This window comes from Aquarana catesbeiana, linkage group LG13, assembly GCF_042186555.1.
Source record: "Aquarana catesbeiana isolate 2022-GZ linkage group LG13, ASM4218655v1, whole genome shotgun sequence".
Classification (NCBI taxonomy): Eukaryota; Metazoa; Chordata; class Amphibia; order Anura; family Ranidae; genus Aquarana; species Aquarana catesbeiana.
Genome location: NC_133336.1, coordinates 12893374 through 12921186, shown reverse-complemented (window position 1 = coordinate 12921186; position 27813 = coordinate 12893374). Strand labels below are relative to the sequence as shown.

Genomic DNA, 27813 nt, shown 5'->3' with positions numbered 1-27813 from the left:
CGTCGCTTTAACTCACAATTGCGCGGTCGTGCGACGCTGTACTTAAACAAAATTGACATCCTTTTTTTGCCACAAACAGAGCTTTCTTTTGGTGGTATTTGATCACCTCTGCGGTTTTTATTTCTTGCGCTATAAACCAAAAAAAACGACAATTTTGAAAAAAAAAAAACAATATTTTTTTTTTTTTTCTATAATAAATATCCCCCCCAAAAAAAATGTCTTCATCAGTTTAGGCCGCTATGCATTCTTCTACATATTTTTGATTAAAAAAAAATGCAATAAGCGTATATTGATTGGTTTGCGCAAAAGTTATCACGTCTACAAAATAGGGGGATAGATTTATGGCATTTTTATTATATATTTTTTTTTTTTACTAGTAATGGTGGTGATCAGCAATTTTTAGCGGGACTGCGACATTGAGGCGGACAAATCGGACACTTTTGAAATTTTTTTGGGAGCACTGACATTTATACCGCGATCAGAGCTAAAAATAGCCACTGATTACTGTATAAATGTCACTGGCAGGGAAGGGGTTAACACTAGGGGGGGCGATCAAGGGGTTAAATGTGTTCCCTGGGAGGTGTTTCTAACTGTGGGGGGGAGGGGACTGACTGGAGGAGGAGAGAAATCGCTGTTCCTGATCACTAGGAACAGACGATCTCTCTCTCCTCCCCTGACAGAACGGGGATCTGTTTGTTTACATTGGCAGATCCCCGTTCTGCCTCTCTGAGGAGCGATCGCAGGTCTCCGGCGGACATCGCGGTTGCTGGACACATGCATTTTCTACGGCGCCGCGCCGCTACCCTACAATCCTTAAAGTGACAGCTACGGCGATTCGCGCAGGGGGAGTCAACCTGCCGCCCGTATAACGATGGCGGCCGGTCGGCAAGTAGTTAAGGGACCTGAAAGTCGCACGACTTTGCCGCGTGAATTTGAAACAATGCCTGTGTCGTTTTTGGGGTGAATGGACCTCAAGTCGCATCAAAGTCGGTACCGAAGTAGTGCAGGGACTACTTTGAAGTCGCACAGATATGATCGGCACTCATTGGAAATCATGGGGGGTGCGACTTGTCATGCGACTTTGCCAGTCCCAAGTCACAAGGACAAGTCGCACAAGTGTGAATGGGGGCTAAAATGTTATCCTCACATTGATGAGGGGGGAGGAGCCAGGCAAGGAAAAGTATAAGCAGATTAGGCATTTAATAAATCATTCGATGTGATTTGCTCTGTAGGTGGCGCCAGAGAGGCCCCCCCCCCAGATTTATTTTATGTTTCATGGTCAAGGTTATTAAAGGTCAAATGATTCCAGAATTAAACGGCACAGCAAAGGAAGGGGGGGGGAGGGTACGTTTTGTGTCCGGAGTCCTTGGCGGCGAACGCACAACGATTAGCGGAATGGGAAGAACGTCTGGAAATAAGAGACAGCGCCAGCCGAGGAGTTGGCAGGAGGACGGAGCTACTGGCAGAGGCGTATGCCGCGTCCCAACGGAGCAACTCCATGTCCAGGCTTCCCGGAAAATAATAGGCGTTATAGGACGCAGGTCGGAATTAAAAAAAAAAAAGCGGAGTGTTGCTTTAAAACGAACGGCTCAGATACAAGCAGTTAACCCTTTTCCTTTCCCCTGACTCCAGTCACAGCGCCATTGATTGTTCCCAACACCCTCACAAACTATGTGCGTACATCCGCTCTGCTCTGATCTGGAATGACGGCAATCAGGAAATGTTCCATTGCATCATGGGAGCCGAAATAAAATATAATAATTAAAAATAATTAAATATGATAAAAAATATAAATGTCATCACATGTACGTGGCAGTTAGGGGAATCGGGGTTCGTAGAAATTGCTGTAGCCGGGGTGGGGGGTGGGGGGGGGGGGTTGGACATATTAGGGGGGTGGGGCTGAACTGTGCTCTGTGTGTCTATGGACGCACAGATCTGGCTCAGGAGCGAGCATGCACAAGTGCCCCCATAGCAAACCGCTTGCTGTGGGGGGCACTCAGCAGGGGGAAGGAGCCCAGAGCATCGGCGGGGGGGGGACACAAGAAGAGGAGGATCCGGGGCTGCTCTGTGCAAAACCATTACACAGAGGAGGTAAGTAGAACATGTTTGTTACCACGCTACAGCCAATAGACGGGTACAGCACGACTCTTCTTTTCTGGGACTGTGTCCGTCCCCCCAGGACCGGCCTCCGTGGGCTCACTCTGTGATCGCTGGGCTCTTCGGACACTGATCACAGATCGGGGTAAAGGGCCAATCACAGCTGATCATGTAAACTGACTTGCCGGTTATCGGCAATCTTTTTCTTACACACCGTGTCTGTGCGAGGAAAGGATTTCCGATAAACGGCAAACCTATCAGTAGTTTGTTTACACTTATAATCAGGGCACTGATTATCAATGCCCATCAGTGCAGCCTCATCAGTGCACATCAGTGCAGCCTCAGTGCCCATCAGTGCAGCCTCATCAGTGTACAGCAGTGCAGCCTCATCAGTGTACAGCAGTGCAGCCTCATCATTGCAGCGTCATCAGTGCCCATCTGTGCAGCCTCATGAGTGCCCATCTGTGCAGCCTCATGAGTGCATGTCGGTGCAGCCTCATCAGTGCCCATCAGTGCAGCCTCATCATTGCAACTTCATCAGTGCCCATCAGTGCAGCCTCATGAGTGCACATTGGTGCAGCCTCATCAGTGCCCATCAGTGCAGCCTCATGAGTGCACATCGGTGCAGCCTCATCAGTGCCCAACAGTGCAGCCTCATCAGTGTACATCAGTGCAGCCTCATCAGTGTACATCAGTGCAGCCTCATCAGGGCATATTACTGCAGCCCTATCAGTGTACATCAGTGCACCCTTATCAGTATACATCAGTGCAACCTATCAGTGCAGCCTGATCAGTGCCCCTCAGTGCAGCCTCATCAGTGCACATCAGTGTACATTAGTGCAGCCTCATTAGTGTACATCAGGGCAGCCTCATCAGTGCACATCAGTGCAGCCTCATCAGTGCACATCAGTGTACATCAGTGCAGCCTCATCAGTGCACATCAGTGTACATTAGTGCAGCTTCATCAGTGCACATCAGTGTACATTAGTGCAGCCTCATCAGTGCACATCAGTGTACATCAGTGCAGCCTCATCAGTGAACATCAGTGCAGCCTCATCAGTGCACATCAGTGTACATTAGTGCAGCCTCATCAGTGCACATCAGTGTACATCAGTGCAGCCTCATCAGTGAACATCAGTGCAGCCTCATCAGTGCACATCAGTGTACATCAGTGCAGCCTCATCAGTGCACATCAGTGTACATCAGTGCAGCCTCATCAGTGTACATCAGTGTACATTAGTGCAGCCTCATCAGTGCAGCCTCATCAGTGCAGCCTCATCAGTGCACATCAGTGTACATCAGTGCAGCCTCATCAGTGTACATCAGTGTACATTAGTGCAGCCTCATCAGTGCAGCCTCATCAGTGCAGCCTCATCAGTGCACATCAGTGAACTAGAAAAATTATTTGTTTGCAAAATTTTATAACAGAAACTAAGAAAAATGTTTTATTTTTTTTAAATGTTTGGTCTTTTCTTTGTTTGTTTAACAAAAAATAAAACCCCCCAGTGGTGATTAAATACCACCAAAAGAGAGCTCTATTTGTGTGAAAAAAATGATAAAAATGTCATATGAGTACAGTGTTACATGACCGCGTAATTGTCATTCAAAGTGCGACGGCGCTGAAAACTGAAAATTGGCCTGGGCAGGAACGGGGGGGGGGGGTAAAGTGCCCGGTATTGAAGTGGTAAAAATAAAAAAAGAAACCATTTCCTTTGTTATCACTTTAAAGTTTCTGTGCCCGGAGTTCAGCTTTAACTTTCCAGGCAGGAATGGGGAAATGGCGGCACGGGGCGTTGTAAAAATACGATTCCTCGGAGCCTCGCTGATTCCTCATCGCGTTGCGGTCGCCTCTCCGGCGTTCACATTCCAGAACGCATTTTTCCGTCGTTTTTTTACTCTTGTTGTGTTTTGAATTGAGCTGGGCTCTGAGTCATTTGGTGAGAGGAGGGCGGCGGGGCGGAGGCAGAATTCTTATTACAGCTTCTTCTGGGCTGCTGAATCAGAGAAGTCTCCGGGAGGAGATGAGAAGGTCGGACCGGGTGACTGTCATAGGAAAAGGAGAACGTTGTCCATCTATAGTGACAGTTGATTTTCTGCAAACTGAAAAACTCACCATATATCGGGGGAGGGGGGATTATTAGGTACCTTGGTGCCCAGCCTTTGGCCCTGGGGCCATATGCGGCTTTTTGGCACTTAAAAAAAGTGGTCCTCAGAGGCCCCTGCGGACAGTATTCTGTATTTTGGTGCTTACAGCTTTATAGAACAAGTCCAACTGAGTGTGACTAACACCAGATAGGAAAATATCACATTATGGTCACTAGATGGAGCTGAGGAGCAAAGGAAATATCAATTTCTAACTAGTGATGCAATTCTAGAGAACGTTAGGGGGAATTAGCAAATTTTGTGTAACTGATGGCTACATAGGGGAAGAACCTTTGGTATTGCCCGGTTGGCACAGAGCAAATGTACTTGCAGATTCTCTGGATGAATTCTAATTCAGCGCAGAACGCACACACGTGTTTTACCCAATTTTTATGGCTTCTTCCCAGTAGGTTCTTTTTTTATTTTTGAAGAGGGGAATTAAACTTAATGAATACGGAATATTGTCCTGGGGGGGGGGGGGGGCGGGGGGGGGGGGGGGGTTTAAACGCTCGGCTTTGTAATGTAATCTGTTTATTGTCTTTATTTTGCAGCCTTACCTCATGAAATGACCCAGTTGCCCCAGGATGAGTTTGAGACGTGCATGGAGAAGGCCGAAGCCTGGATGAAAGAGATCCACGAGAGGCTGAAGGAGAATGACAACACGCAGGGCCCCAGATCGGCCCTGGAATCCCGCCTCCGGGAGACCAAGGTGAGGCTTACAGATGGGACAAAGCACGGAGAACTGGTTATTAAAGGGTCACTCCACACAAAAGTTATATTTCAGTTGTTGGCTTGAGAGTTAAACGACCTGTTAGTCTTTTTTTTTTTTTTTGGTATGGGGGGGAGGGGTCCTGTCCCTCTATTTCCTGTGTCTGTGGGGGGCAGGTCTGGGACAACCTGGGCTCAGAAAAAGTGGGTCAAGTGATTCTGGTCATCCGACTGATGACATCTATTGGCAGAAACAAGTATTGCAGTGAAAACCTCCTGATGGAAGCTAGAGATTGCTGGCTTTGTTTTATTATCTTTTAATAGGCTCTTCGTTTTATTTTGCTGTTATTGGCTGGAGTTCTGCTTTAGGATTTATTTAGGAATATTGTGTTATATGAATTGCAGGTCCATGTTCGTCTTCTTTGTCATTGACGTGTCTCCATGCTTATGAATGTTTATCGGCTATCTGACGTCTTTATTTTATGGCTGTGGTTGGCAGGGGAACCAAACAAAGTTCCATTCAGGGCTTCTGAGGATAAAGACGGTGCCAGAATATTTATTCTCATTATCTTCTCCATCAACAGATGACGCCAGTTTGTCACTTCTGGGTGGGGTTTTACAGCCAGGCAGATTGTGGCTCGGCAGCCGTTATATAGTCACAACTACCTACAATGTCAGGGACAGGCAGGCCATTTATGTAACCGTGGAACAGGAAGCTCTCCCCTCATCACATCAGAGTTCCCCCCCATCACATCAGAGTTCCCCCCATCACATCAGAGGTCCTTCATCACATCAGAGGTCCCCCTTCATATCAGAGGTCCCTCATCACATTAGAGGTCCCCCTTCATATCAGAGGTCTCCCATCACATCAGAGGTATTCCATCACATCAGAGGTCCCCCATCACATCAGAGGACCATATGACATCAGAGGTCCCCACAACTTTAGAGGTCCACCTTCACATCTGAGGTCTCCCATCACATCAGATGGCCCCCTTCATATCAAAGGTCTCCCAATCACATCAGAGGTCCTCCATCACATCAGAGGTATTCCATCACATCAGAGGTCCCCACCCCACATCATATCAGAGAACCCCCCCTCCTCCCCATCACATCAGAGCCCCCCCCCCCCCATCACATCAGAGGACCATCTGACATCAGAGGCCCCCATGACATCAGAGGTCCACCTTCACATCTGAGGTCTACCATCACATCAGAGGTCCTCCATCACATCAGAGGTCCTCCATCACATCAGAGGTCTCCCATAACATCAGAGGTCCCCCATAACATCAGAGGTCCCCCATCACATCAGAGGTCCTCCATCACATCAGAGGTCCTCCATCACATCAGAGGTATTCCATCACATCAGAGGTCCCCACCCCACATCATATCAGAGAACCCATCACATCAGAGGTTCCCCCCATCACATCAGAGGACCATATGACATCAGAGGTCCCCATGACATCAGAGGTCCACCTTCATATCTGAGGTCTCCCATCACATCAGAGGTCCTCCATCACATCAGAGGTCTCCCATGATCACATCAGAGGTCCCCACCCCCATTACATTAGAGACCCCCCTCCCATCACATCAGAGGTCCTTCATCACATCAGAAGTCCCCCATCACATCAGAGGTCCCCCATCAAATCAGAGGTCCTCCCATCACATCAGAGGTCCCCTATCACATCTGAGTCCCCCCCCCATCACATTAGAGGCCCCCCATTACACCAAAGGTCCCCCATCACATCAGAGGTCCTTCATCACATCAGAGGTCCCCCCATCACATAAGACGTCCCCCATCCTATTAGAGGTCCCTTTATTCCATCATAGGTCCCCCATTACATCAGAATTCCTCCCATCACATCAGAGTCCCCCATCACATCAGAGGTCCCTGGATCACATCAGATGTCCCCCATCATATTAGAGGTCTCCTCGTCCCATCAGAGGCCCCCCATGACATCAGAGGTCCTCCCATTACATCAGAGGTCCCCCATCAAATCAGATGTTCCCATCACATCAGAGGTTTTTTCATCACGTCAGAGGTCCCCTATCACATATGAGGCCCCCATCACATTAGAGGCCCCCCATCACATCAGGGGTCCTTCTGTCACATCAGAGGTCCTTCATCACATCAGAGGTCCCCCCATCATATCAGAGGTCCCCCCATCCCACCAGAGGTCCCCCCATCCCACCAGAGGTCCTCCCCTGACATCAGAGGTCCCCCATCACGTCAGAGTCGCACATTGACAGTTATCTTTCTATCTCTAAGATGTTTGTGCATGATAGCACTAAATATCCAATCATGTTATGGTTTTATTTGTAATATTGTTGTATAGTCCTGAGTTTGGCTCTCATACAGAAGCTGTCTTCCCACGAGAAGTTGGCTCTTAGGGTCATTATTACACTCAGCCAGTAGAGGGCGATATGCCTGGAGCCATGGATCTCTCTTCATTGCTGTGTCCGACTCACTGGCTTTTCCACATGTTCCATCTTTATTTTTATCAATCATTTTCTATGTTCTTTCTAGTGAGGGTAGTAAAAAAAGGTTTGTAGAATTCCCTTTGATTCCTCGAAGTATGGTGTGCAGCATTCCTCCCATTCCTCGCTGCATTCTCCAGGATTGACTTGCAGGTTCATGTTCAAAGTGCAAACTTATATAACATCAGAGAAGAGGCAATTATAGAGGATATTCTCAGGAATTGTATACATTCCCGCAGGGCAAAGTCTGTTCAGTCATCCTCCTCTATCTACAACAATACTATCTGCATTGTATACAACTCCCACCCCGTAGGGGGCACCTTGTATGGCCATGTGGCTATATGACATCAAAAGTGTCACAAGCATCCCCCTTCTATTGTATATGTTTCCTGTTGGAAGATGAACCTTCGCCCCAGTCTGAGGTCCAGAGCGCTTTGGAGCAGGTTTTCATGAAGGATGTCTCTGTACATTGCTGCATTTATGTTTCCCTCGATCCTGACTGGTCTTCCAGTTCCTGCCACTAAAAAACATCCCCACAGCATGATGCTGCCACCACCATGCTTCACTGTAGGGATGGTATTGACCAGGTGATGAGCAGTGTCTGGTTGACGCTTGCCATTCAGGCCAAAGAGTCTTTGTTTCATCAGACCAGAGAATTTTGTTCCTGATGGTCTGAGAGTCCTTCAGGTACCTTTTAGCAATCTCCAGATTGGCTCTCATGTGCCTTTCCCTGAGGAGTGGCTTCAGTCTGGCCACTCTACCATACAGACCTGATTGGTGGAGTGCTGCAGAGATGGTTGTTCTTCTGGAAGATTCTCCTCTTTCCACAGAGAAATGATGGAGCTCTGTCAGAGTGACCATCGGGTTCTTGGTCACCTCCCTGACTAAGGCCCTTCTCCACCGATCGCTTAGTTTGGCCATGTGGCCCGCTCTAGGAAAAGTCCTGGTGGTTCCAAACTTCTTCCATTTATGGATGATGGAGGCCACTCTGCTCATTGGGACCTTCAATGCTGCAGAAACGTTTCTGAACCCTTCCCCAGATCTGGGCCTCCATACAATCCTGTCTCGGAGGTCTACAGACAATTCCTTGGACTTCATGGCTTGGTTTGTGCTCTGACATGCAGTGTTACCTGTGGGGCCTTCTATAGACAGGTGTGTGCCTTTCCACATCATGTCCAATCAACTGAATTTACCACAGGTGGACTCCAATCAAGTTGTAGAAACATCTCAAGGATGATCAGTGGAAACCGGAGGCACCTGAGCTCAATGTGTCATGGCAAAGGCTGTGAATACTTATGTACATGGGATTTTTTTTATTGTTTATTTTTGTGGAAAAAGTGAAGCGTGTGAATACTTTCTGATTGCACTGTAGATATATATATACTATGCTTGTTTTCCAGTATAGGTCATTTTTGTGTAGATGTAAGAAAACCTGTTATGATTTTGGTGCTATTCATTTAAACCAACATATTGTGGGAGGAAAAGTGCCCCATCATTGGTGTCAGTGGGAGGAATAGTGGAAAAGTGCCCCATCATTGGTGTCCTTGGGAGGAATAGTGCCCCATCATTGGTGTCAGTGGGAGGAATAGTGCCCCATCATTGGTGTCAGTGGGAGGAATAGTGTCCCATCATTGGTATCAGTGGGAGGAATAGTGCCCCATCATTGGTGTCAGTGGGAGGAATAGTGGCCCATTGTTGGTATCAGTGGGAGGAATAGTGCCCCATTATTGGTGTCAGTGGGAGGAATAGTGTCCCATCATTGGTGTCAGTGGGAGGAATAGTGGCCCATCATTGGTGTCAGTGGGAGGAATAGTGGCCCATCATTGGTGTCAGTGGGAGGAATAGTGGCCCATCGTTGGTATCAGTGGCCCATCGTTGGTATCAGTGGGAGGAATAGTACCCCATCATTGGTGTCAGTGGGAGGAATACTGGCCCATCATTGGTGTCAGTGGGAGGAATAGTGGCCCATCATTGGTGTCAGTGGGAGGAATAGTGGCCCATCATTGGTGTCAGTGGGAGGAATAGTGGCCCATCGTTGGTATCAGTGGGAGGAATAGTGCCCCATCATTGGTGTCAGTGGGAGGAATAGTGTCCCATCATTGGTGTCAGTGGGAGGAATAGTGTCCCATCATTGGTGTCAGTGGGAGGAATAGTGGCCCATCATTGGTGTCAGTGGGAGGAATAGTGGCCCATCGTTGGTATCAGTGGCCCATCGTTGGTATCAGTGGGAGGAATAGTGCCCCATCATTGGTGTCAGTGGGAGGAATAGTGTCCCATCATTGGTATCAGTGGGAGGAATAGTGGCCCATCATTGGTGTCAGTGGGAGGAATAGTGGCCCATCATTGGTGTCAGTGGGAGGAATAGTGGCCCATCGTTGGTATCAGTGGCCCATCGTTGGTATCAGTGGGAGGAATAGTGCCCCATCATTGGTGTCAGTGGGAGGAATAGTTTCCCATCATTGGTGTCAGTGGGAGGAATAGTGCCCCATCATTGGTGTCAGTGGGAGGAATAGTGACCCAATCATTGGTGTCAGTGGGAGGAATAGTGTCCCATCATTGGTGTCAGTGGGAGGAATAGTGCCCCATCATTGGTATCAGTGGGAGGAATAGTGCCCCATCATTGGTGTCAGTGGGAGGAATAGTGTCCCATCATTGGTGTCCATGGGAGGAATAATACTCCATCAGTGTGGGTGAAAGGTATAGTACCCCAAGGGCCGGATAAAGGCATGCAAAGTGCCAAATCCATCCCGGCCCACAGTTTGGAGACCCCCAGCTCTATTTTTTTCAGACTTCTTTGCATTGCAGCACATGAACTTTACAGTGCAGAAGATCACACAAAAATGTCCCACATTATATTTCAGCAAATACCAATGTGCTGAACTGCAGCCATAGGACATAAGGGAGATTGCCGGGTCTTGTGTTGGGACTGTGTTGGGTAAATTGCACCACCAGGCCGGTGTGAAGGAGCTCATATCTTTGTGAATGGATCCTGTATAGTGGAACGTTGAGAGATGAACTCCCGCCAGAACATTTTCCTGGTCCTGGATGGAGTGGAGACGGGTCAGAACCTCGTCTGTGTAAACATTGGAGAGATTCCCTTCTCATCCTCTCCATTCCATTCGGCTGATTATGTGTCTCCGGAAAAATGGAGGATAGCCAACATTTATAACCTGATCCTTCCCCGCTCCAATAAATTGCATTATATGTTTAATATCTGATACTTACTATCTGTTTAATAATAATAATAATAATAATAATATATCTGATGATTAATCTGCTTATATTTTGCCTTTCCTGCCCCATCCCTCCCCAAACACCGAGCTAATAACATTTTTAAACTTATCGTAATAAAAATAAAATTACTAATAACATATAAATGAGAAAGAAACATAATAAATAATTAAATAAATAAATAGAAATAATAATAATAACAAAAATAATGAAATTAATAATAATCATGGTGGGGGAACGCCATAATGCCTTTTTTTTTTTAATAACTTTGACTTTGATTGTATGTTGACTGCAGAAAATCTGTGACCTGGAGCCGGACGGGAAGCTCCTCCTGGATCTGGCGCTGACCAAAGCAGAGCCTCTCCTGGATGAAAGCAGCGATGATGAAAAGCATGAGATTCACGTAAGACTGGGGAAGTTAAAGTCCAAGTTTGAGGAAACCACCACCTACATGATGCACTGTCACAGGTGAGGCCAAAACAGGAGGAGCGGCATTACAGGGGACCAATAGGAAATTAGTATGAAAGAGAATAAAAAACGAATTTTGTTTTATGATATGGTAGATACACCCTATATACAGTATCTGACAAAAGTAAGTACACCCCTCACATTTTTGTAAATCTTTTCTTCTATCTTTTCATGTGACAACACTGAAGAAATGACACTTGTCTACAATGTAAAGTAGTGAGTGTACAGCTTGTATAACAGTGTAAATTTGCTGTCCCCTCAAAATAACTCAACACACAGCCATTAATGTCTAAACCGCTGGCAACAAAAGTGAGTACACCCCTAAGTGAAAATGTCCAAATTGGGCCCAATTAGCCATTTTCCCTCTCCGTGCCATGTGACTCGTTAGTGTTACAAGGTCTCAGGTGTGAATGGGGAGCAGGTGTGTTAAATTTTGGTGTTATCGCTCTCACTCTCTCATACTGGTCACTGGAAGTTCAGCATGGCACCTCATGGCAAAGAACTCTCTGGGGATCTGAAAAAAAGAATTGTTGCTCTACATAAAGATGGCCTAGGCTATAAGAAGATTGCCAAGACCCTGAAACTGACCCTGAAAAACAGCATAAGCAAAAGACCATACAGCGGTTTAACAGGACAGGTTCCACTCAGAACAGGCCTCGCCATGGTCCACCAAAGAAGTTGAGATCACGTGCTCAGCGTCATATCCAGAGGTTGTCTTTGGGAAATAGACGTATGAGTGCTTCCAGCATTGCTGCAGAGGTTGTAGGGGTGGGGGGGTCAGCCTGTCAGTGCTCAGACCATACGCCGCACACTGCATCAAATTGGTCTGCATGGCTGTCATCCCAGAAGGAAGCCTCTTCTAAAGATGATGCACAAGAAAGCCCACAAACAGATTGCTGAAGACAAGCAGACTAAGGACATGGATTACTGGAACCATATCCTGTGGTCTGATGAGACCAAGATAAACTTATTAGGTTCAGATGGTGACAAGCGTGTGTGGGGGCAACCAGGTGAGGAGTACAAAGACAAGTGTGTCTTGTCTACAGTCAAGCATGGTGGTGGGAGTGTCATGGTCTGGGGCTGCATGAGTGCTGCCGGCACTGGGGAGCTACAGATCATTGAGGGAACCATGAATGCCAACATGTACTGTGATATACTGAAGCAGAGCATGATCCCCTCCCTTCAGAGACTGGGCCGCAGGGCAGTATTCCAACATGATAACCACCCCAAACACACCTCCAAGATGACCACTGCCTTGCTAAAGAAGCTGAGGGTAAAGGGGAAGGACTGGCCAAGCATGTCTCCAGACCTAAACCCTATTGATCATCTGTGGGACATCCTCAAACAGAAGGTGGAGGAGCGCAAGGTCTCTAACATCCACCAGCTCTGTGATGTCATCATGGAGGAGTGGAAGAGGACTCCAGTGACAACCTGTGAAGCTCTGGTGACCTCCATGCCCAAGAGGGTTAAGGCAGTGCTGGAAAATAATGGTGACCACACAAAATATTGACACTTTGGGCCCAAATTGGACATTTTCACTTAGGGGTGTACTCACTTTTTGTTGCCAGTGGTTTAGACATTAATGGCTGTGTGTTGAGTTATTTTGAGGGGACAGTAAATTTACACTGTTATACAAGCTGTACATTCACTACTTTACATTGTAGACAAGTGTCATTTCTTCAGTGTTGTCACATGAAAAGGTAGAAGAAAATATTTACAAAAATGTGAGGGGTGTACTCACTTTTGTGAGATACTGTATATATATATATATATATATATATATATATATATATATATATATATATATATATATATTTATCTATCTATCTATCTATCTATCTATCTATCTATCTATCTATCTATCTATCTATCTATCTATCTATTATATATATATGTATGTATGTATATGTTTTGTATATGGAGCATGTGGGTGCTGAGGATTCTAATAAGAAAGCCCAGCACTGGTTACTTGTTCATTGGCAGCCTTTATATTGGTCATGCATGCTTCGATCTTATCTGATCGACGTGCAGTTACAATTTTCTCCCGGCGAATACTCCAGCTGCCGCCCCTTTAATGTGCACCCCAATGGCACATAATTACAAAATAGATCAAAGGGTGGTGCTATGTTAACCCCTTCACACCAACAGTACGCATATATGCGACCTCACCGCACTGGGCTTTTTTCCCGTGGGGCCGCATGTATGCGTATCTGTCCTTGTGCTGGGAGCCCCCCGTACAGCGCGCTCCCAGCACAGATACCGGGGTCTCACCAAGAGCCCCCCGGGTCCTGTAATAATGATCGGGACCCAGAGAGAAAAACAACTGTGTGTAAAATAAATAAATATAAAATAATAAGAAGAAAAAATACCTAGATCAGGATTTGATCTAGGTCAGTGCCAGGGTTAGTGTTTGGGTCAGGTCAGGGTCAAAGATCTTGGCCAGTATATTTTGGGCAGGAAATTTCTATCTATTTATTTTTTTAAGCATTTTTTAAAATGAATGTCAGTGTGTTTCAGGTTGTATAAAAAAAAAAAAAAAAATGCAAAATGCGCACTATTGCTTTCTGGGCTGTACTGCGGGTACAAACAACATACATAGAAAGTACAGGCCGGCAACTCGACAGATTCTCCATAGAAAATATTTGTTTAAGCATTACAGCTCAAACAAATCAATCCAGCTCAATCCAAAAACTGACGCGTTTCGGCCTTAGGCCTTCATCAAAAGCAATATACACATTTGTGGTATCAGTGCGATTGTTGGGAGCAGGACGATTTATTTTGGGTTGTTCTGGTGGTAAGTTATGTCAGTAACAAGAAACATACGGCTACATTTAAAAAAAATTTTTTACTGTTTTGGGCCAATTTTTCTTTGATAATAATAAAAAAATTAATCAGGGGATATCCATTACCATTTACCATCAAATGAAAGCCCAATTTGTCCTGAAAGAAAACGCGATATAATCCACCGGGATGCACAGAGTAGTTGTGATGATATGTACGGTTTTACTAACACATGTCAAAGTTGCAATATTGTGCTCAGGCATTAACATTTGTTTTACCCTTAAGGCTCCATTCACACATACAGTAGGGGATTTGAATCGTGGGGCGGAATCGCCGCGATTCCAAATTGTGGCAAAACGCAGGACTCGCTTACGATGTCGTTATTTCTTAACGTCCCCCCCCCCCCATTACGCTGCGATTTTGCCAAGATTGTCACACTGTAAAACGCGATGCAATCGCGGTAAACCGCAACGCGTGTGATGCTGTCGTCCAAGAGAAGCTCCTTCTTGAGAGGCAAGCGGCGCGTGTTGCGATTTGCCGCGATTGCGCGTCCCGCGTTTTGACGCAATTCGGAATGGCGGCGATTCCACCCCCACGATTCAAAGCGCCTAGGTGTGAATGGAGTCTTAGGCGTGAAGGGGCTAACCTCAAATCTTTAAATGAGAACACACACAACATTAAATAATACATGGAATAAATTAAGAGTTATTATCGTGTGTGTTTTCATTTAAAGCTTTGACTTTAATATAGCGCCACCTACCTGTGTGGCAAGTCAATCAAATGGATTGTGGCCTATAAATCGAATATTCCTATCAAGAGAGATCGAGTGGGAAAAAGATAGATCATTTAGAGCATGTATGGCCGCCATAAGCCGCCTGGTCTGATTTCTGTTAGAAGACAGGGAGTTTTCTTCATCTAAACCCTCACAGCTGTGCGTGTAATCTGATCTCACCTGCTCCAGAAAGCTGCAGATCTTGCTTAGAGCTTACCAGAAAGTATTGCGCTGTGACCTGCATGTGATCTTAGAGAGCAGTCACGGTACGCCTGTTCTCCTTGCGTTTACAGCCGTATTGAGTGGGTGTGGCTGCACTGGAACGAGTATCTCCGAGCGCGGGACGAGTTCGCCGCCTGGGTCCACGACATGACGCTGATGCTGGAGCCGGATATGGAGCTCCAGCTGGGCCGGAAGGAGAAGTGTTGGCAGTTCGAACAGGCCCAGGTCCTCCTGAGAGACGTCATCAACCATTCCAAACTGCTGGACCGGCTGCTGGAAGAGGCTTCCTCGCTGTATAACCGCATTGGGGACCCCAGCGTGGACGAGACGGTACAGAACGCCATGGTGAGCGAGTACAAGCAGATCAAGAAGAAAACTCAGGTCAGTGGCCCGGAAAATACCAAATATTGCCAAAGGTTGGGAAGGGCTCTCGCTCTTTGTGAGGAAGCAGTGGTCTCTCTGCTGAGATCCAGCATGGCCCATGCTGAGTCATAACCAGAGCTTTTAATTCAGGAAAGGGCATGAGCATTACCGATTGCAGTGCTGTAGGTCTGACTCTGCAGGGGGCATGTTGGAGCACAGGAGAGAGACCGCTGCTTCCCAACAGCTAGGGGCAGCTGCTGGTGGCGGGGGACGGGCTTTTCTACTCAGGCTTTATTACCTCCCACAGAGATCACAGTACTCCGCCTGACAATGCCTTCATCTGCTTTTCTCTCCAGAAGGGTGACGCCATCTTTGTTTCAGGCATCATCCATGGTCACCATCTAGTTTCTGGATTGAGGTGCCGGGTTCAGAGATGACACAATCATGTAAATCTTGGTGTCTGTGGCTGTGTTCACAAACATCTGATAGACTATGACAGATCAGCCACCTGCTGCAGCCTCTCACTTTCTGACTTGCTACAAAATTACAGTGTTGCAGTCTGATCATTGGGAGGGTGAGGAGACTGAGGAAATGTTTCCTCCTGTCTGCAGCAGACATCATCTCAGATTGGGGAAATTAACAGGCCTGGAACTCAATGACAGCTTTTTAAAGATAAAAGGTGGGGCCTTTCTTTAATGTGGTACATTTGTTTTGATAATTCCCTCTAGGGTTTTCTAGAATTATTATATTGTATCTCTTGATACAAATATGTATGTATTTCCTATGCTCCTCAGCTCCATCTAGTGGCCACAATGCAGTATTTTACTACTGCAGATAAATTAACATTTGATCAGCAGAGAAAATAGCCTAAAGAACATTTGTTTTTGCCCGCTTACTGGAAGTATGTGGAGACTGGCTGGATGTGGATTTTTTTCCCCATAAATTGACCCCTTAACCTCTTCCTGCCCAGTCCCTGTGTCCCCTTCAATGGCATCTTTATGCCAGGGAGCTGAAAGATCGACTGATCACATAACAATTGTGATTGGCTGTCACAGTGGTCAGATGATCGGGTGCCAATCCCACTGGCTGACGATCATTAGCAGAGGCCGAGTGCTGTCAATGTGGTCACTGTGCTGGGAGCGCACAGTGAGCACGCTGACAACACAGAAAACCCTGCTGCTCATGAGAGCATATATGCGGCGGCATGCGGGCGTTACAGCCCACCCTGTTTGCCACCGCATGTATGCGTTACACGGGTGGCAAGGGGTTAATCACCACCTCCAATGGCTCTGATATCTATAGATCACGCAGAGCAACTCACTCAGCAGCCGACAATATTTGTGGCACAAAGGCTGCACCATTATATTTTGTGAATTTCTTGTTTTAGAAAGGAAAACAATAAAATAAAATACAATAACATAAATAAAGAACAAAAATAAAATACAATAACACAATAAACTAAAAAAAATAATAAAATATAATAACATAAATAAAGAAATAAAATAAAATAAAGGAGAAACTTCTCCTTCTTTCTGTATCTACTTACCGGGATTTATTTATGGTATTGTACTTTATTTATGTTATTGTATTTTATTTTATACTAGTTCTTTATTTATGTGTTTGTATTTTATTGTATTTTAGTTCTTTATTTGTGCTGTTGTATTTTAATTTATTTTTCTTAGTTCTTTATTTATGTTGTTGTGCTTAATTTTTTTTTTTTTTTCTTTATTTTATTTTGGGAAGGAGGACCTTCGCCTCACCTTGCCAACATCCAATAGTGACGAGGAGAAATAGGGAGAAGCTGAATCAACTTCTCAAAACACGGATTTTATGCCTACTGCCTCATGCTGTGCCCATAAAATTTGCGTTTTGAGAAGCTGATTCAGCTTCTCCCTATTTCTCCTCTTCACTATTGGATGTTGGCAAGGGGAGGCGAAGGTCCTCCTTCCCAAAATAAAATAAAGAAAAAAAAAAAAAAAATGAAGCACAACAACATAAATAAAGAACTAAGAAAAATAAATTAAAATACAACAGCATAAATAAAGAACTAAAATACAATAGAATACAAACACATAAAGAAAGAACTAATATAAAATAAAATACAATAACATAAATAAAGAACTAAAATAAAATACAGTAACATAATGAACTAAAATAAAACAAAATAAAATATAATAACTAAAATAAAGAAATAAAATAAAATAAAGGAGAAAAAGGGAGAAGCTGAATCAACTTCTCAAAACGCGAATTTTATGGGCACAGCATGAGGCAGTAGGCATAAAATCCATGTTTTGAGAAGTTGATTCAGCTTCTCCCTATTTCTCCTCATCACTATTGGATGTTGGCAAGGTGAGGGTCCTCCTTTCCAAAATAAAATAAAGAAATAAAAAAAAAAAAAGAAATAGAAAGAATGAAGCACAACAACATAAATAAAGATAAGAAAAATAAATTAAAATACAACAGCGTAAATAAAGAACTAAAATACAATAGAATACAAACACGTAAAGAAAGAACTAATATAAAATAAAATACAATAACATAAATAAAGAACTAAAATAAAATAGCATAAATAAAGAACTAAAATAAAATACAGTAACATAATGAACTAAAATAAAACAAAATAAAATATAATAACATAAATAAAGAAATACAATAAAATAAAGGAGAAAAAGGGAGAAGCTGAATCAACTTCTCAAAACGCGAATTTTATGTGCACAGCATGAGGCAGTAGGCATAAAATCCATATTTCTTCTTCGTCACTATTGGATGTTGGCAAGGTGAGGGTCCTTCTTCCCAAAATAAAATAAAGAAATAAAAAAAAAAATGAAGCACATCAACATAAATAAAGAACTAAGAAAAATAAATTAAAGTACAACAACTAAAGAAGTAAAGAAATAAAGAACTAAAATACAATAAAATGCAATAACATAAATAAAGAACTAAAATAAAATAGCATAAAGAACTAAAATAAAATAGCATAAATAAAGAACTAATATAAAAAAAATACAATAACATAAATAAAGAACTAAAATACAATACCATAAATAAATCAAAAATTCTTATCTGATTGCCCAGTTTGGTAGCCATGATGGTGCCACACTTTCCGGTAAGTAGATACAGAAAGAAGGTTTATGGAAGGGACTTTTAGAAAGGCACTACTATGACAAATATTTAAAAAAAATACAAATATAGTTTTACTAAATACAATCTTAAGACAATAATAAAATACATGCAACAGTGAATGCAAATTTTGCACAGGATGATAGGACTTTCTTCATAACAAGAAATGGCTCCAGAACTCAAAAAGAATCGTGGGTACCCATCGTGAGATCTAGAGCCAAAATCGTGGGATCCGGAACCATTTCTTGTTATGAAGAAAGTCCTATCATTCTGTGCAAAATTTGCATTCACTGTTGCATGTATTTTATTATTGTCTTAAGGTTGTATTTAATAAAGCTATATTTGTATTCTTTTATATATTTTTCATAGTGGTGCCTTTCCAAAAGTCCCTTCCATAAACCTTTCTGTACCATAAATGAACTAAAAGAAAATACAACAGCATAAATAAAGAACTAAAATAAAATAAAATACAATAACATAAATAAAGAACTAACATAAAATGCAATAACATAAGCAAAGAACTAAAATAAAATAAATAAAGATTTTTTTTTTTTTTAAATAAAATAGAACAGCATAACTAAAGAACTAAAATAAATAAAATACATAAATAAATAAATAAAGAACTAAAATAAAATAACATAAATAAAGAACTAAAATAAAATAACATAAATAAAGAACTAAAATAAAATAAAATACAGTAAGAAAGCTCCATGTTGGATAGCACAATGTATATCAGATCCTGTAGAGTGCTGAGAACCCCGCATGGCTCACACTCTAATGACCCCCCATTATCAGTGTCTGCGCTCTTCATCACCTGAGTCGCCGCGTTCTTGCTGGTTGACTCATATCTCCTCCCTGGGAGCCGGCACCTGCTCCTCCATTTACAACTCTCTGGAACTCTACCAGGGAAATGCTTTGCTTTGGCCGCGGTTCAAGCTTCCGTCTAGCCTGTTTGCACAGCGTCCTGTCTGTTTGGATTTCGTTTAGTGCCTTTCAGGGAAGATCGTGTTCTTTGTCCCGCTGTGTACTGCCAAGCCGCAGGTCTCATTGTGCGAGGAACAATGAACTCTGAGAAAGGCTCCCTTCAGATACAAAGATTCTCTCCAATCAGATCTCATCATTTCCCATAAAGTGGAACTCTAGACAGTATAAAGGGGCACTCCTCTGATCTGTGTCAGGCATTTGTATGCTCAGCCAAGAACTGCACAGACAGCGGGATTTACATCATTGTGTCGTCTCTGAGCCGGCATCTCAGTCCAGGGAGTAGATGGTGACCCTGGATGATGCCTGAATAAAGATGGTGTTGTCTTTCTGGAGATCAAAGCAAATGAAGGCATTGTCGGGGGGAGTCCTGTGCACTCACCATGAAAAGATACATTATATCTTCATTAAAGTGTTGCCATCTTTGCTAGAAGGGGGGGCTGTCCCTTGGAGGGGTGGGCTGTCCCTTGGAGGGGGGCTGTCCCTTGGAGGGAGGGGTTGTCCCTTGGGGGGGCTGTCCCTCAGTGAAGCTGTCCCTTGGAGGGGTGGGGCTGTGCCTTGGGGGGCTGTCCCTTGGAGGGGTGAGGCTGTCCCTTGGAGGAGAGAGGATGTCCCTTGGGGGGCTGTCCCTTGGAGGGGGGGCTGCCTCTTGGAGGGGGGGCAGTCCCTTGGAGGGAGCTGTCCCTTGGAGGGCTGTTCCTTGGGGGAGGGGCTGTCCCTTGGAGGGAGCTGTCCCTTGGGGGGGCTGTTCCTTGGGGGGGGCTGTCCCTTGGAGGGGGGCTGTCCCGTGGAGGGGTGGAGCTGTCCCTTGGAGGGGGGCTGTCCCTTGGAGGGGTGTGGCTGTCCCTTGGAGGGGGCTGTCTCCTATCTAAATCATTCATATCTGTGTGTAGAAGAACCGCTGTTTAGAGGGCTTGGTTCACACATGTCTGGTGTGACTTTCCAAAGCAGCTGTTCAGCTGCGATTTTAGATGCGGTTCAGATGAATATTTTTGGATCCGGCGGCCACCTGGCTGGTTGTTAGGGAGCGGAGCCGGGAAGCCGCCTGCCGCATCCTTAACAACGGATGACTCGTCAGCTGTCAGCGGGGTTTCGATGCATGCTGGGTTGGTGACGTCACAGTGGGGGGCGGTGCCACGAGGTGACGTTGCCGGGTGGCTCCGACCCTTAGCTGTTTAAGAACTGTCAGACGGCAAAGCAAGAAGATGGTGGGAACCTTCGACGCAAGCGTTTGCGTGATTCATGATGGATTTACATCGGGCGGGACATTTTTTTTATTATTTAATAAAGGGAATGTCAAAAACTTGTGTTATGTCTTTACTGACTTTTTTGGTGAATGGGTAAGGGTACTTTATACCCCATACTCATTTACATAGGGGGGGCTGGGATCTGGGTTCCTCCCTCACTCACAAACCCCCACAACCACCGGCCAGGGTTGTGAGGAAGAGGCCCTTGTCCCCAATCAACATGGGGACAAGGTGCTTTGGGGTGGGGGGGGGAGCCACCCCTACCCCCAAGCGCACCCCCCATGTTGTGGGCATGTGGCCTGGTATAGTTCAGGAGGGGGCACCCACTGGTCTACCCCCTTTCCTTGCCTGCCAGGCTGCATGCTCGGATAAGGGCCTGGTATGGATTGGGGGGACCCCACGCTGTTTTTTTTTTTCTGACCGAATTTGTGTTCAAAACCAGATGTGTGATTCAGATGCGTTCCCATAGAAGGCAATGAGCAGAATCAAATGCTCAGAAAAATGCACAGGGCTCTTTTTAGATTTGCAGTGAATTCGCACTGCCGCTGCACCGCATATATGTGAGCCAGCGCCATAGAAAGCCGGTCTGGTTCACATGTCGTGCGAATCGAATGCGGTTCAAAACGTATCTAATTCGCATATATGTGAACGGAGCCTAAAGCTCCACCTATCAACAAACTGTATACATCATTCCTTTTAATAGGGTGTTGGATGTGGTAGGGGGCGTGTCTTAGTACTAGTTTACAGGGAAGTCAGTATTTGCATATGACAAGCTGCTCAGGTTGGTCCAGGAGTGACCAAGGCTAACCTGGGCCAACCCCCCTCCACCTGGTGGTACCTACTTTATCTTCAGCATGATATTTAATGCCAAGAAGTATTGCATTGTAGGATGTGGTGGTGGGGGAGCTAGAGAAGGGAGGTGTCTCCACACCATTTTTCCCTAGGTAGGTTCAGGACTACCAGGGTGCATTGCAATCACCCACTTTCTCCCCCTCTGTTAGGTAAGTGTACAAAGGTTATGGTGATGACAGGTTCACTTTAAATAAAGGCCATAGTGGACCTTCATAATGATTAGAAAGGAATAATTGCGGCAGGCTGGCAGCTGATAAAAGTACACCAAGAATATTGTTATAATGACCTCTGATCCCATTTTCTGCATGCGCACATTGTCACTGATTGCTTTGCTTGGCGGTTCTAGGAGAGGACGAAGCATCTGGAGAAGATCTGGAGAGATCATGAAGCCTATGAGAAGGAAGTCAACCTCTTCAAGTCCTGGCTGAACGGGGTCATAGAGAAGTTGAAGTGCTGTATCGGGTCGGCCTCAGAATCCACAGAGACCAGACTGAACATGCTGCAAGTGAGTGTGAAACCCTCTATGGTAACATAGTGTATCTTCAGACTGATATGCACGGGGCCCCACTGCAACCTGGATGGGCTCCTTCGACTATGGTTACATCCTATGCCCAGATAGGAACGATGACATGTCTCCAGTCATTCGGGGAAGGGTGCCCTATCTTTCTGCTCTGTCACCTCTGGAACGTCATTAGACATTTGTTTTGTCAGTCAGAAGGGTGTGTATGGAGTTTACAATACACAATACACACCTCATCCAGGATACAGGAGGGTGGGGCAGGGAACACGGCTTGTCAAAGTCTATTAGTAGCACCAGCCAAGAGCTCTGCAAGCCATCACTGATCCCATAAGGTGGCAGTAACTATCCTACCTCTACAGGAGCACAGCATCATGGGAGTTCTGCTAGACACGCATTTCCCCTCATTAGGGCATATTGTTTTTTTTTTTTTTATTTATAGCCATTAATATTTGTATGAGTTGTCCTGCATTATGCCATAGACAGGTTCATGTCTTCTCCTCCCTGTTGCAGGAAATCGGGCAAGATGTTGAGATTGGCAAGAAACAGTTAGAACTTCTGGAGGAGAAGTCGGCGGAGGTCATTAAAGACACGTCACCCCTGGGTGCTGAAAAGATTTGCAGAGAGCTGGAAGAGCTGCGCCGGACTTTGGCCGAACTGAAGATCATGAATGACGAAGAAGAAGAGGGATTGCTGAAGACCTACAACTCAGAGAACGCCTTCTCCCAACTGGCCGATCAACTGAAGGCCAACATTAACGAGTTCAGGAAGGCCGTGCAGAGGCTGGAGGAGAGCCTGGAGTGCGGAGAGAAGGTGAAGAGTGAAGAGGAACTCATAGCACTTTGGAAAACACTCAATGTAAGTCTTGTTGGCCACTTAGAGATGAGTAAACCATTCCTCATTGGTCTGGATTGCGTTGGACATTCTTTTGGGAGCAGAAGAGTTGTTGTCACGTTCAGTTCCTAATGACTGTTGGGTGGTATCCATGTGCTACCTTGCGTGAATGCCAATCCTGTCCTATATCTGCCCCTCCTGCCCTCTACCTGTCCTATACCTGCCCTTTCCCACAGTCAATCAGACTGGTTGTGCCATCATACACAGTGCTTATTATTGCAAGTGCAGTCAACATTGGTTAGAAGAGAATGTTGAAGATAACACCACCACAATTGCCCGCATCTTCTACACAGTTCCCAAAAGTCCTGGGTGCTTTCCCACGCTCCTCGTTCAATCCACTGAGTATCAAAAGAATAATGGGCTGCACAGGGCTGCCAATAAGGGGGTACCACTGGTCCTCTTGTACGGGCCTGGGTCAGCAGGGGGGCCCAGCCAAAAGGAGAAATCAGATGTAGGCAGGGATAGTGATCAGTCTGGTGGGAGGGTAATTACTGGAACCAATCCCCTGTATGGCTCTCTCTGTAGCATTACCACAGTAAAGGCAATTTTATTGCAGGTCCAACATATTGTTAAACATCCTGCCTTGGAGTATCATGCAGCTAACGCGTTTCACCCACAGGGGCTTAATTAGAAAAACACCATTAAACTGGTATGTGTGAAACGCATTGGATTGGAACGGCTGCAAGGTGGTGGGATTTTAGACAAGATGATGGACCTGCAGCAAAGTTGTTTTTTCTTGATATCATCATTGTGCAGCTTGTCATTTTTGTTGACACTCTGCAGTCAACAATGATCAACTTTTTACAAGTGCGTTGGTGCTGTAAACTTCTTCTCAGTACCGTCATCGGTCAAAGGGCATCAGAAACATACCCCAACTATTTATACATCTCTCCCTGTTATACTCACAGAGGGACAAGGATAGGCAACCTTCAGCACCTCCCTATCATCTTAACCACTCTGTTGTATCTCTCTATCATCTCTATCACTTTATTTTATCTCTCTATCATCTCTATAACAGGATTTCTCAACTAGGGTTCCTCCAGAGGTTGCTAGGGGTTCCTTGAGTAATGAGCACCTCTTAGATAAGTTCCCACTGACACCTTTTTTTAGCTATCTGAAAGGGGGTTATTTCTTTTCAATGACCACTTTTCTATCATCCTCATCACTCTATTGTATCCCTATCATTTCCAACACTCTATTGTACCTCTCTATAATCTCCATCACTCTATTGTATCTCTCTATCATCTCCAACACTCTATTGTGCCTCTCTATCATCTCCAACACTCTATTGTGCCTCTCTATCATCTCCAACACTTTATCGTATCTTTATCATCTCCAACACTCTATTGTATCTTTATCATCTCCAACACTCTATCGTATCTTTATCATCTCCAACACTCTATTGTATCTCTATCATCTCCAACACTCTATTGTATCTCTATCATCTCCAACACTCTATTGTATCTCTCTATCATCTCCAACACTCTATTGTGCCTCTCTATCATCTCCAACACTCTATCGTATCTTTATCATCTCCAACACTCTATTGTATCTTTATCATCTCCAACACTCTATTGTATCTCTATCATCTCCAACACTCTATTGCAGGGATATGCAATTAGCGGACCTCCAGCTGGTGCAAAACTACAAGTCCCATCATGCCTCTGCCTCTGGATGTCATGCTTGTGGCTGTTGGAGTTTTACTATGCCTCATGGGACTTGTAGTTCTGCAACAGCTGGAGGTCCGCTAATTGCATATCTCTGCTCTATTGTATCTCTATAATCTCCAACAGTCTATTGTATCTCTCTACCATCTCCATCACTCTATTGTATCTCTATCATCTCCAACACTCTATTGTATCTATCATCTCATTCACTCTATTGTACCTCTCTATCATCTCCATCACTCTATTGTATCTCTCTATCATCTCCTTCACTCTATTGTATCCCGCTATCATCTCCTTCACTCTATTGTATTTCTATCATCTCCAACATTCTATTGTATCTCTCTATCATCGGAAAAAAGTGAAAATCTGCACTGAAAGATTGATATATATACCTAGATAGGCACAATATAACAGTTAAGCAAAATGTGAAGTGAAGTGAAGTGACAACTCCCCAATGAGAAGAAGATAGCAATAAACACAATCCTGTGAAAATTATCATCGGGTGAAAATAAAAATTGTTAAAATAATCCTTCCGTGTGAAGATAAGAGACACCAGAAAAAGTGAGTGTAACGACACCCCGAGTATGAAAGGGGTTAAAGTCGTTTAGGACATTTCATACTCAAATACAAAGGCAGCTACCGAACACTCCAATCAGCCGAACAAGGAACCCATACAAATAATCCACCCCAAAAACGAGACACGGCTCCGTCTTTAGGTTCCAAGCAGGAATCAACTCCTTTATTATAACACATGGACACAACAGATAAAATAACTCAGAGACTCTTTCCCCCCCACCCTTGGAAAAGAGGGCGTATTAAACTGTCCAATGACAATGGACACACAGGTCAGGTGTGTTTAACGTCTCATCAGTACACAGTGTTAGCAGGGAGAGCTGTTGGAAGAATCCCCCCTCCCTCCAACGCAATACACATCCTGTGATCCAAGGCAGACAAACACAAACCCTCCAATGCAATACACATCCTGTGATCAAAGACAGACAAACATAATAGAACATTGGTTTGCAGGAGGCTGGCATTCAGTCCCCTCCAAAAGCCTCTTTTCCGGCTAGGTTTGTCACATTTCTCCCCTTTCGGCAGGAGACTAACACAGGAGGAGACCCCAGACGGGTTGACTCTGAAGTTAGTCAGTAGTTCCAGTCCTCTAATGCTGGTATCCACACCGTACCCCAAACAAAAATTGTTCCAAACAGATCATTACTTATCCAGCCGACCTCTGCCTCTCTCGGAGAACACGCCCGCCGTTGGGGAGAGGCCTGGACTGACCCTTCTCCCTGTAGTCTTTTCAGCCACTGGAGAGAAGACAGGGTGACTGGGCTCACACCATCATGCTGTTGGGGATCTGGGCACGGGTAGTCACTGGGTTGGCTTCAGTGGGGCCTATCAGGGCGTAAGCAGAAATGAGGGGGGCCAAATCATTCCCCAGTAGTACATCCGCTGGCAAATCCTTCATCACCCCCACATTCACGTGTCCCGAACCAACCCCCCAATCCAGGTGAACACGGGCAATGGGTAGCCGGAAAATGGTGCCTCCCGCTACCCTTACGACTACAGTGTCCCCGGTGTGTTGGCTCTCTGGAATGAGGTTCTTCCATAGTAGGGTCATGGTGGCACCAGTATCACGTAGGCTATTGGCTACCTTTTCATTAACCCGGACGGTCTGCCTGTGTTGCTGCCGGTTGTCCTGGTTAGCTGCTTGTACTAGATCAACCTCATGCAGGACGCCCCAACGTTCTTCCTCCTCAATGCAGTGAGCCGCAGGCGTGGATGTGTGGGGATTCCCCCCTGCTGGCTTTCTCCACGAGTGGGACTGCCTGGCTGGATTCAACGGACAGTCTGGCTTTTTGTGCCCTAGCTGTTTACACCCGAAACACCTGAGGGGTTGTGAGTAGTCTTGGGAGTTGAACCTGGGCTGCCGAGAATAAGTGTCCACTGGAGGTGTTGCTGTAGGGCGGTACAACTGTGGTTTGTAGGCACCAGCTGGAGGGGGTGCCGCTGATCGATAATCCACCCGAGCTGTTGTCTTGACCACATGGTTATCCAGTTTGCGGGCGTCTGTGTATTCGTCCGCCAGGCGAGCTGCTTCAGACAAGGTGCAAGGTTTTCGGCCCCGGACCCACTCTCTGACTTCTGGGAACAGCTTGTCAAAGAAGTGCTACAGCAGGAACAGCTGCAGCACCTCTTCCCCAGATACTGCTTGGCATCCAGCGACCCAGTGGGATGCCGTGCGGTGTAGGCGGCATGCCCACTCGGTATATGAGTCTCCAGTTTGCTTGCTCGTCTCTCGAAACCGCCTCCGGTATGCCTCCGGTGTGACGGCATACCTGCCCAAAAGTGCTTCTTTTACCAGCCCATAGTTCATAATATCCTTGTCTGGGATGGCCCTAAACGCTTCACTGGCCCGGCCAGACAATTTCCCAGACAAAATGGTAACCCATTCCTCTGTGGGCACCCGGTGTAGGGCACATTGCCGTTCAAAATCGGCAAGGTACCCATCAATCTCCCCTTCTGCTTCAATGAAATTTTTAAAAGCAGCAAAATGTACCTGTCTCCTTTCAGTAGGTGCTGTTGTGACTCCCGCTGCTGCAGCCCCTCTTTGCTGTAGCCAATTTGCATCCACAGCCGCTATAACTCGGTCTATGATCTCCGCTGTAGGGTTAGGGCCATAATGTGCCAGTCTTATTTTAACAGCCCGATCAAAACTTGCCTCTTCGGGTGTCCTGTCTGTTATGCTGGGTCTTTCGGTTATGCTGGGTCTTTCCGCTCTATCCATTTCGACTAGTTCTTCGATAATGTCCCTCTTCTTACGGTTGTTGGCCGGTCTCCGGTTGTAGCTGTCCTTCTGGGCTGTGGGAATGATCCCGCTGCTTGCCACCAGTGTAACGACACCCCGAGTATGAAAGGGGTTAAAGTCGTTTAGGACATTTCATACCCAAACACAAAGGCAGCTACCGAACACTCCAATCAGCCGAACAAGGAACCCATACGAATAATCCACCCCAAAAACGAGACACGGCTCTGTCTTCAGGTTCCAAGCAGGAATCAACTCCTTTATTATAACACATGGACACAACAGATAAAATAACTCAGAGACTCTTTCCCCCCCACCCTTGGAAAAGAGGGTGGGTTAAACTGTCCAATGACAATGGACACACAGGTCAGGTGTGTTTAACGTCTCATCAGTACACAGTGTTAGCAGGGAGAGCTTTTGGAAGAATCCCCCCTCCCTCCAATGCAATACACATCCTGTGATCCAAG

At 45.4% G+C, this 27813-nt stretch overlaps 1 protein-coding gene across 4 annotated transcripts in view; it reads left to right on the top strand.

Moving 5' to 3' along the window:
• SYNE3 (spectrin repeat containing nuclear envelope family member 3) overlaps window positions 1-27813 on the top strand; it is a 152308-nt gene that overhangs the window by 51335 nt on the left and 73160 nt on the right. For 2 of the 4 annotated variants that reach the window (XM_073609387.1, XM_073609386.1), the window contains exons 2-6: window positions 4791-4948; window positions 10949-11121; window positions 14968-15277; window positions 21806-21964; window positions 22490-22834. In XM_073609387.1, the coding sequence (XP_073465488.1) occupies window positions 4805-4948; window positions 10949-11121; window positions 14968-15277; window positions 21806-21964; window positions 22490-22834 (1131 nt within the window). In that variant the 5' untranslated portion in view covers window positions 4791-4804. Of the gene's footprint in view, window positions 1-4070; window positions 4137-4790; window positions 4949-10948; window positions 11122-14967; window positions 15278-21805; window positions 21965-22489; window positions 22835-27813 lie in introns of those variants that run through there. The other 2 variants (XM_073609388.1, XM_073609389.1) reach the window with 2 other exon arrangements.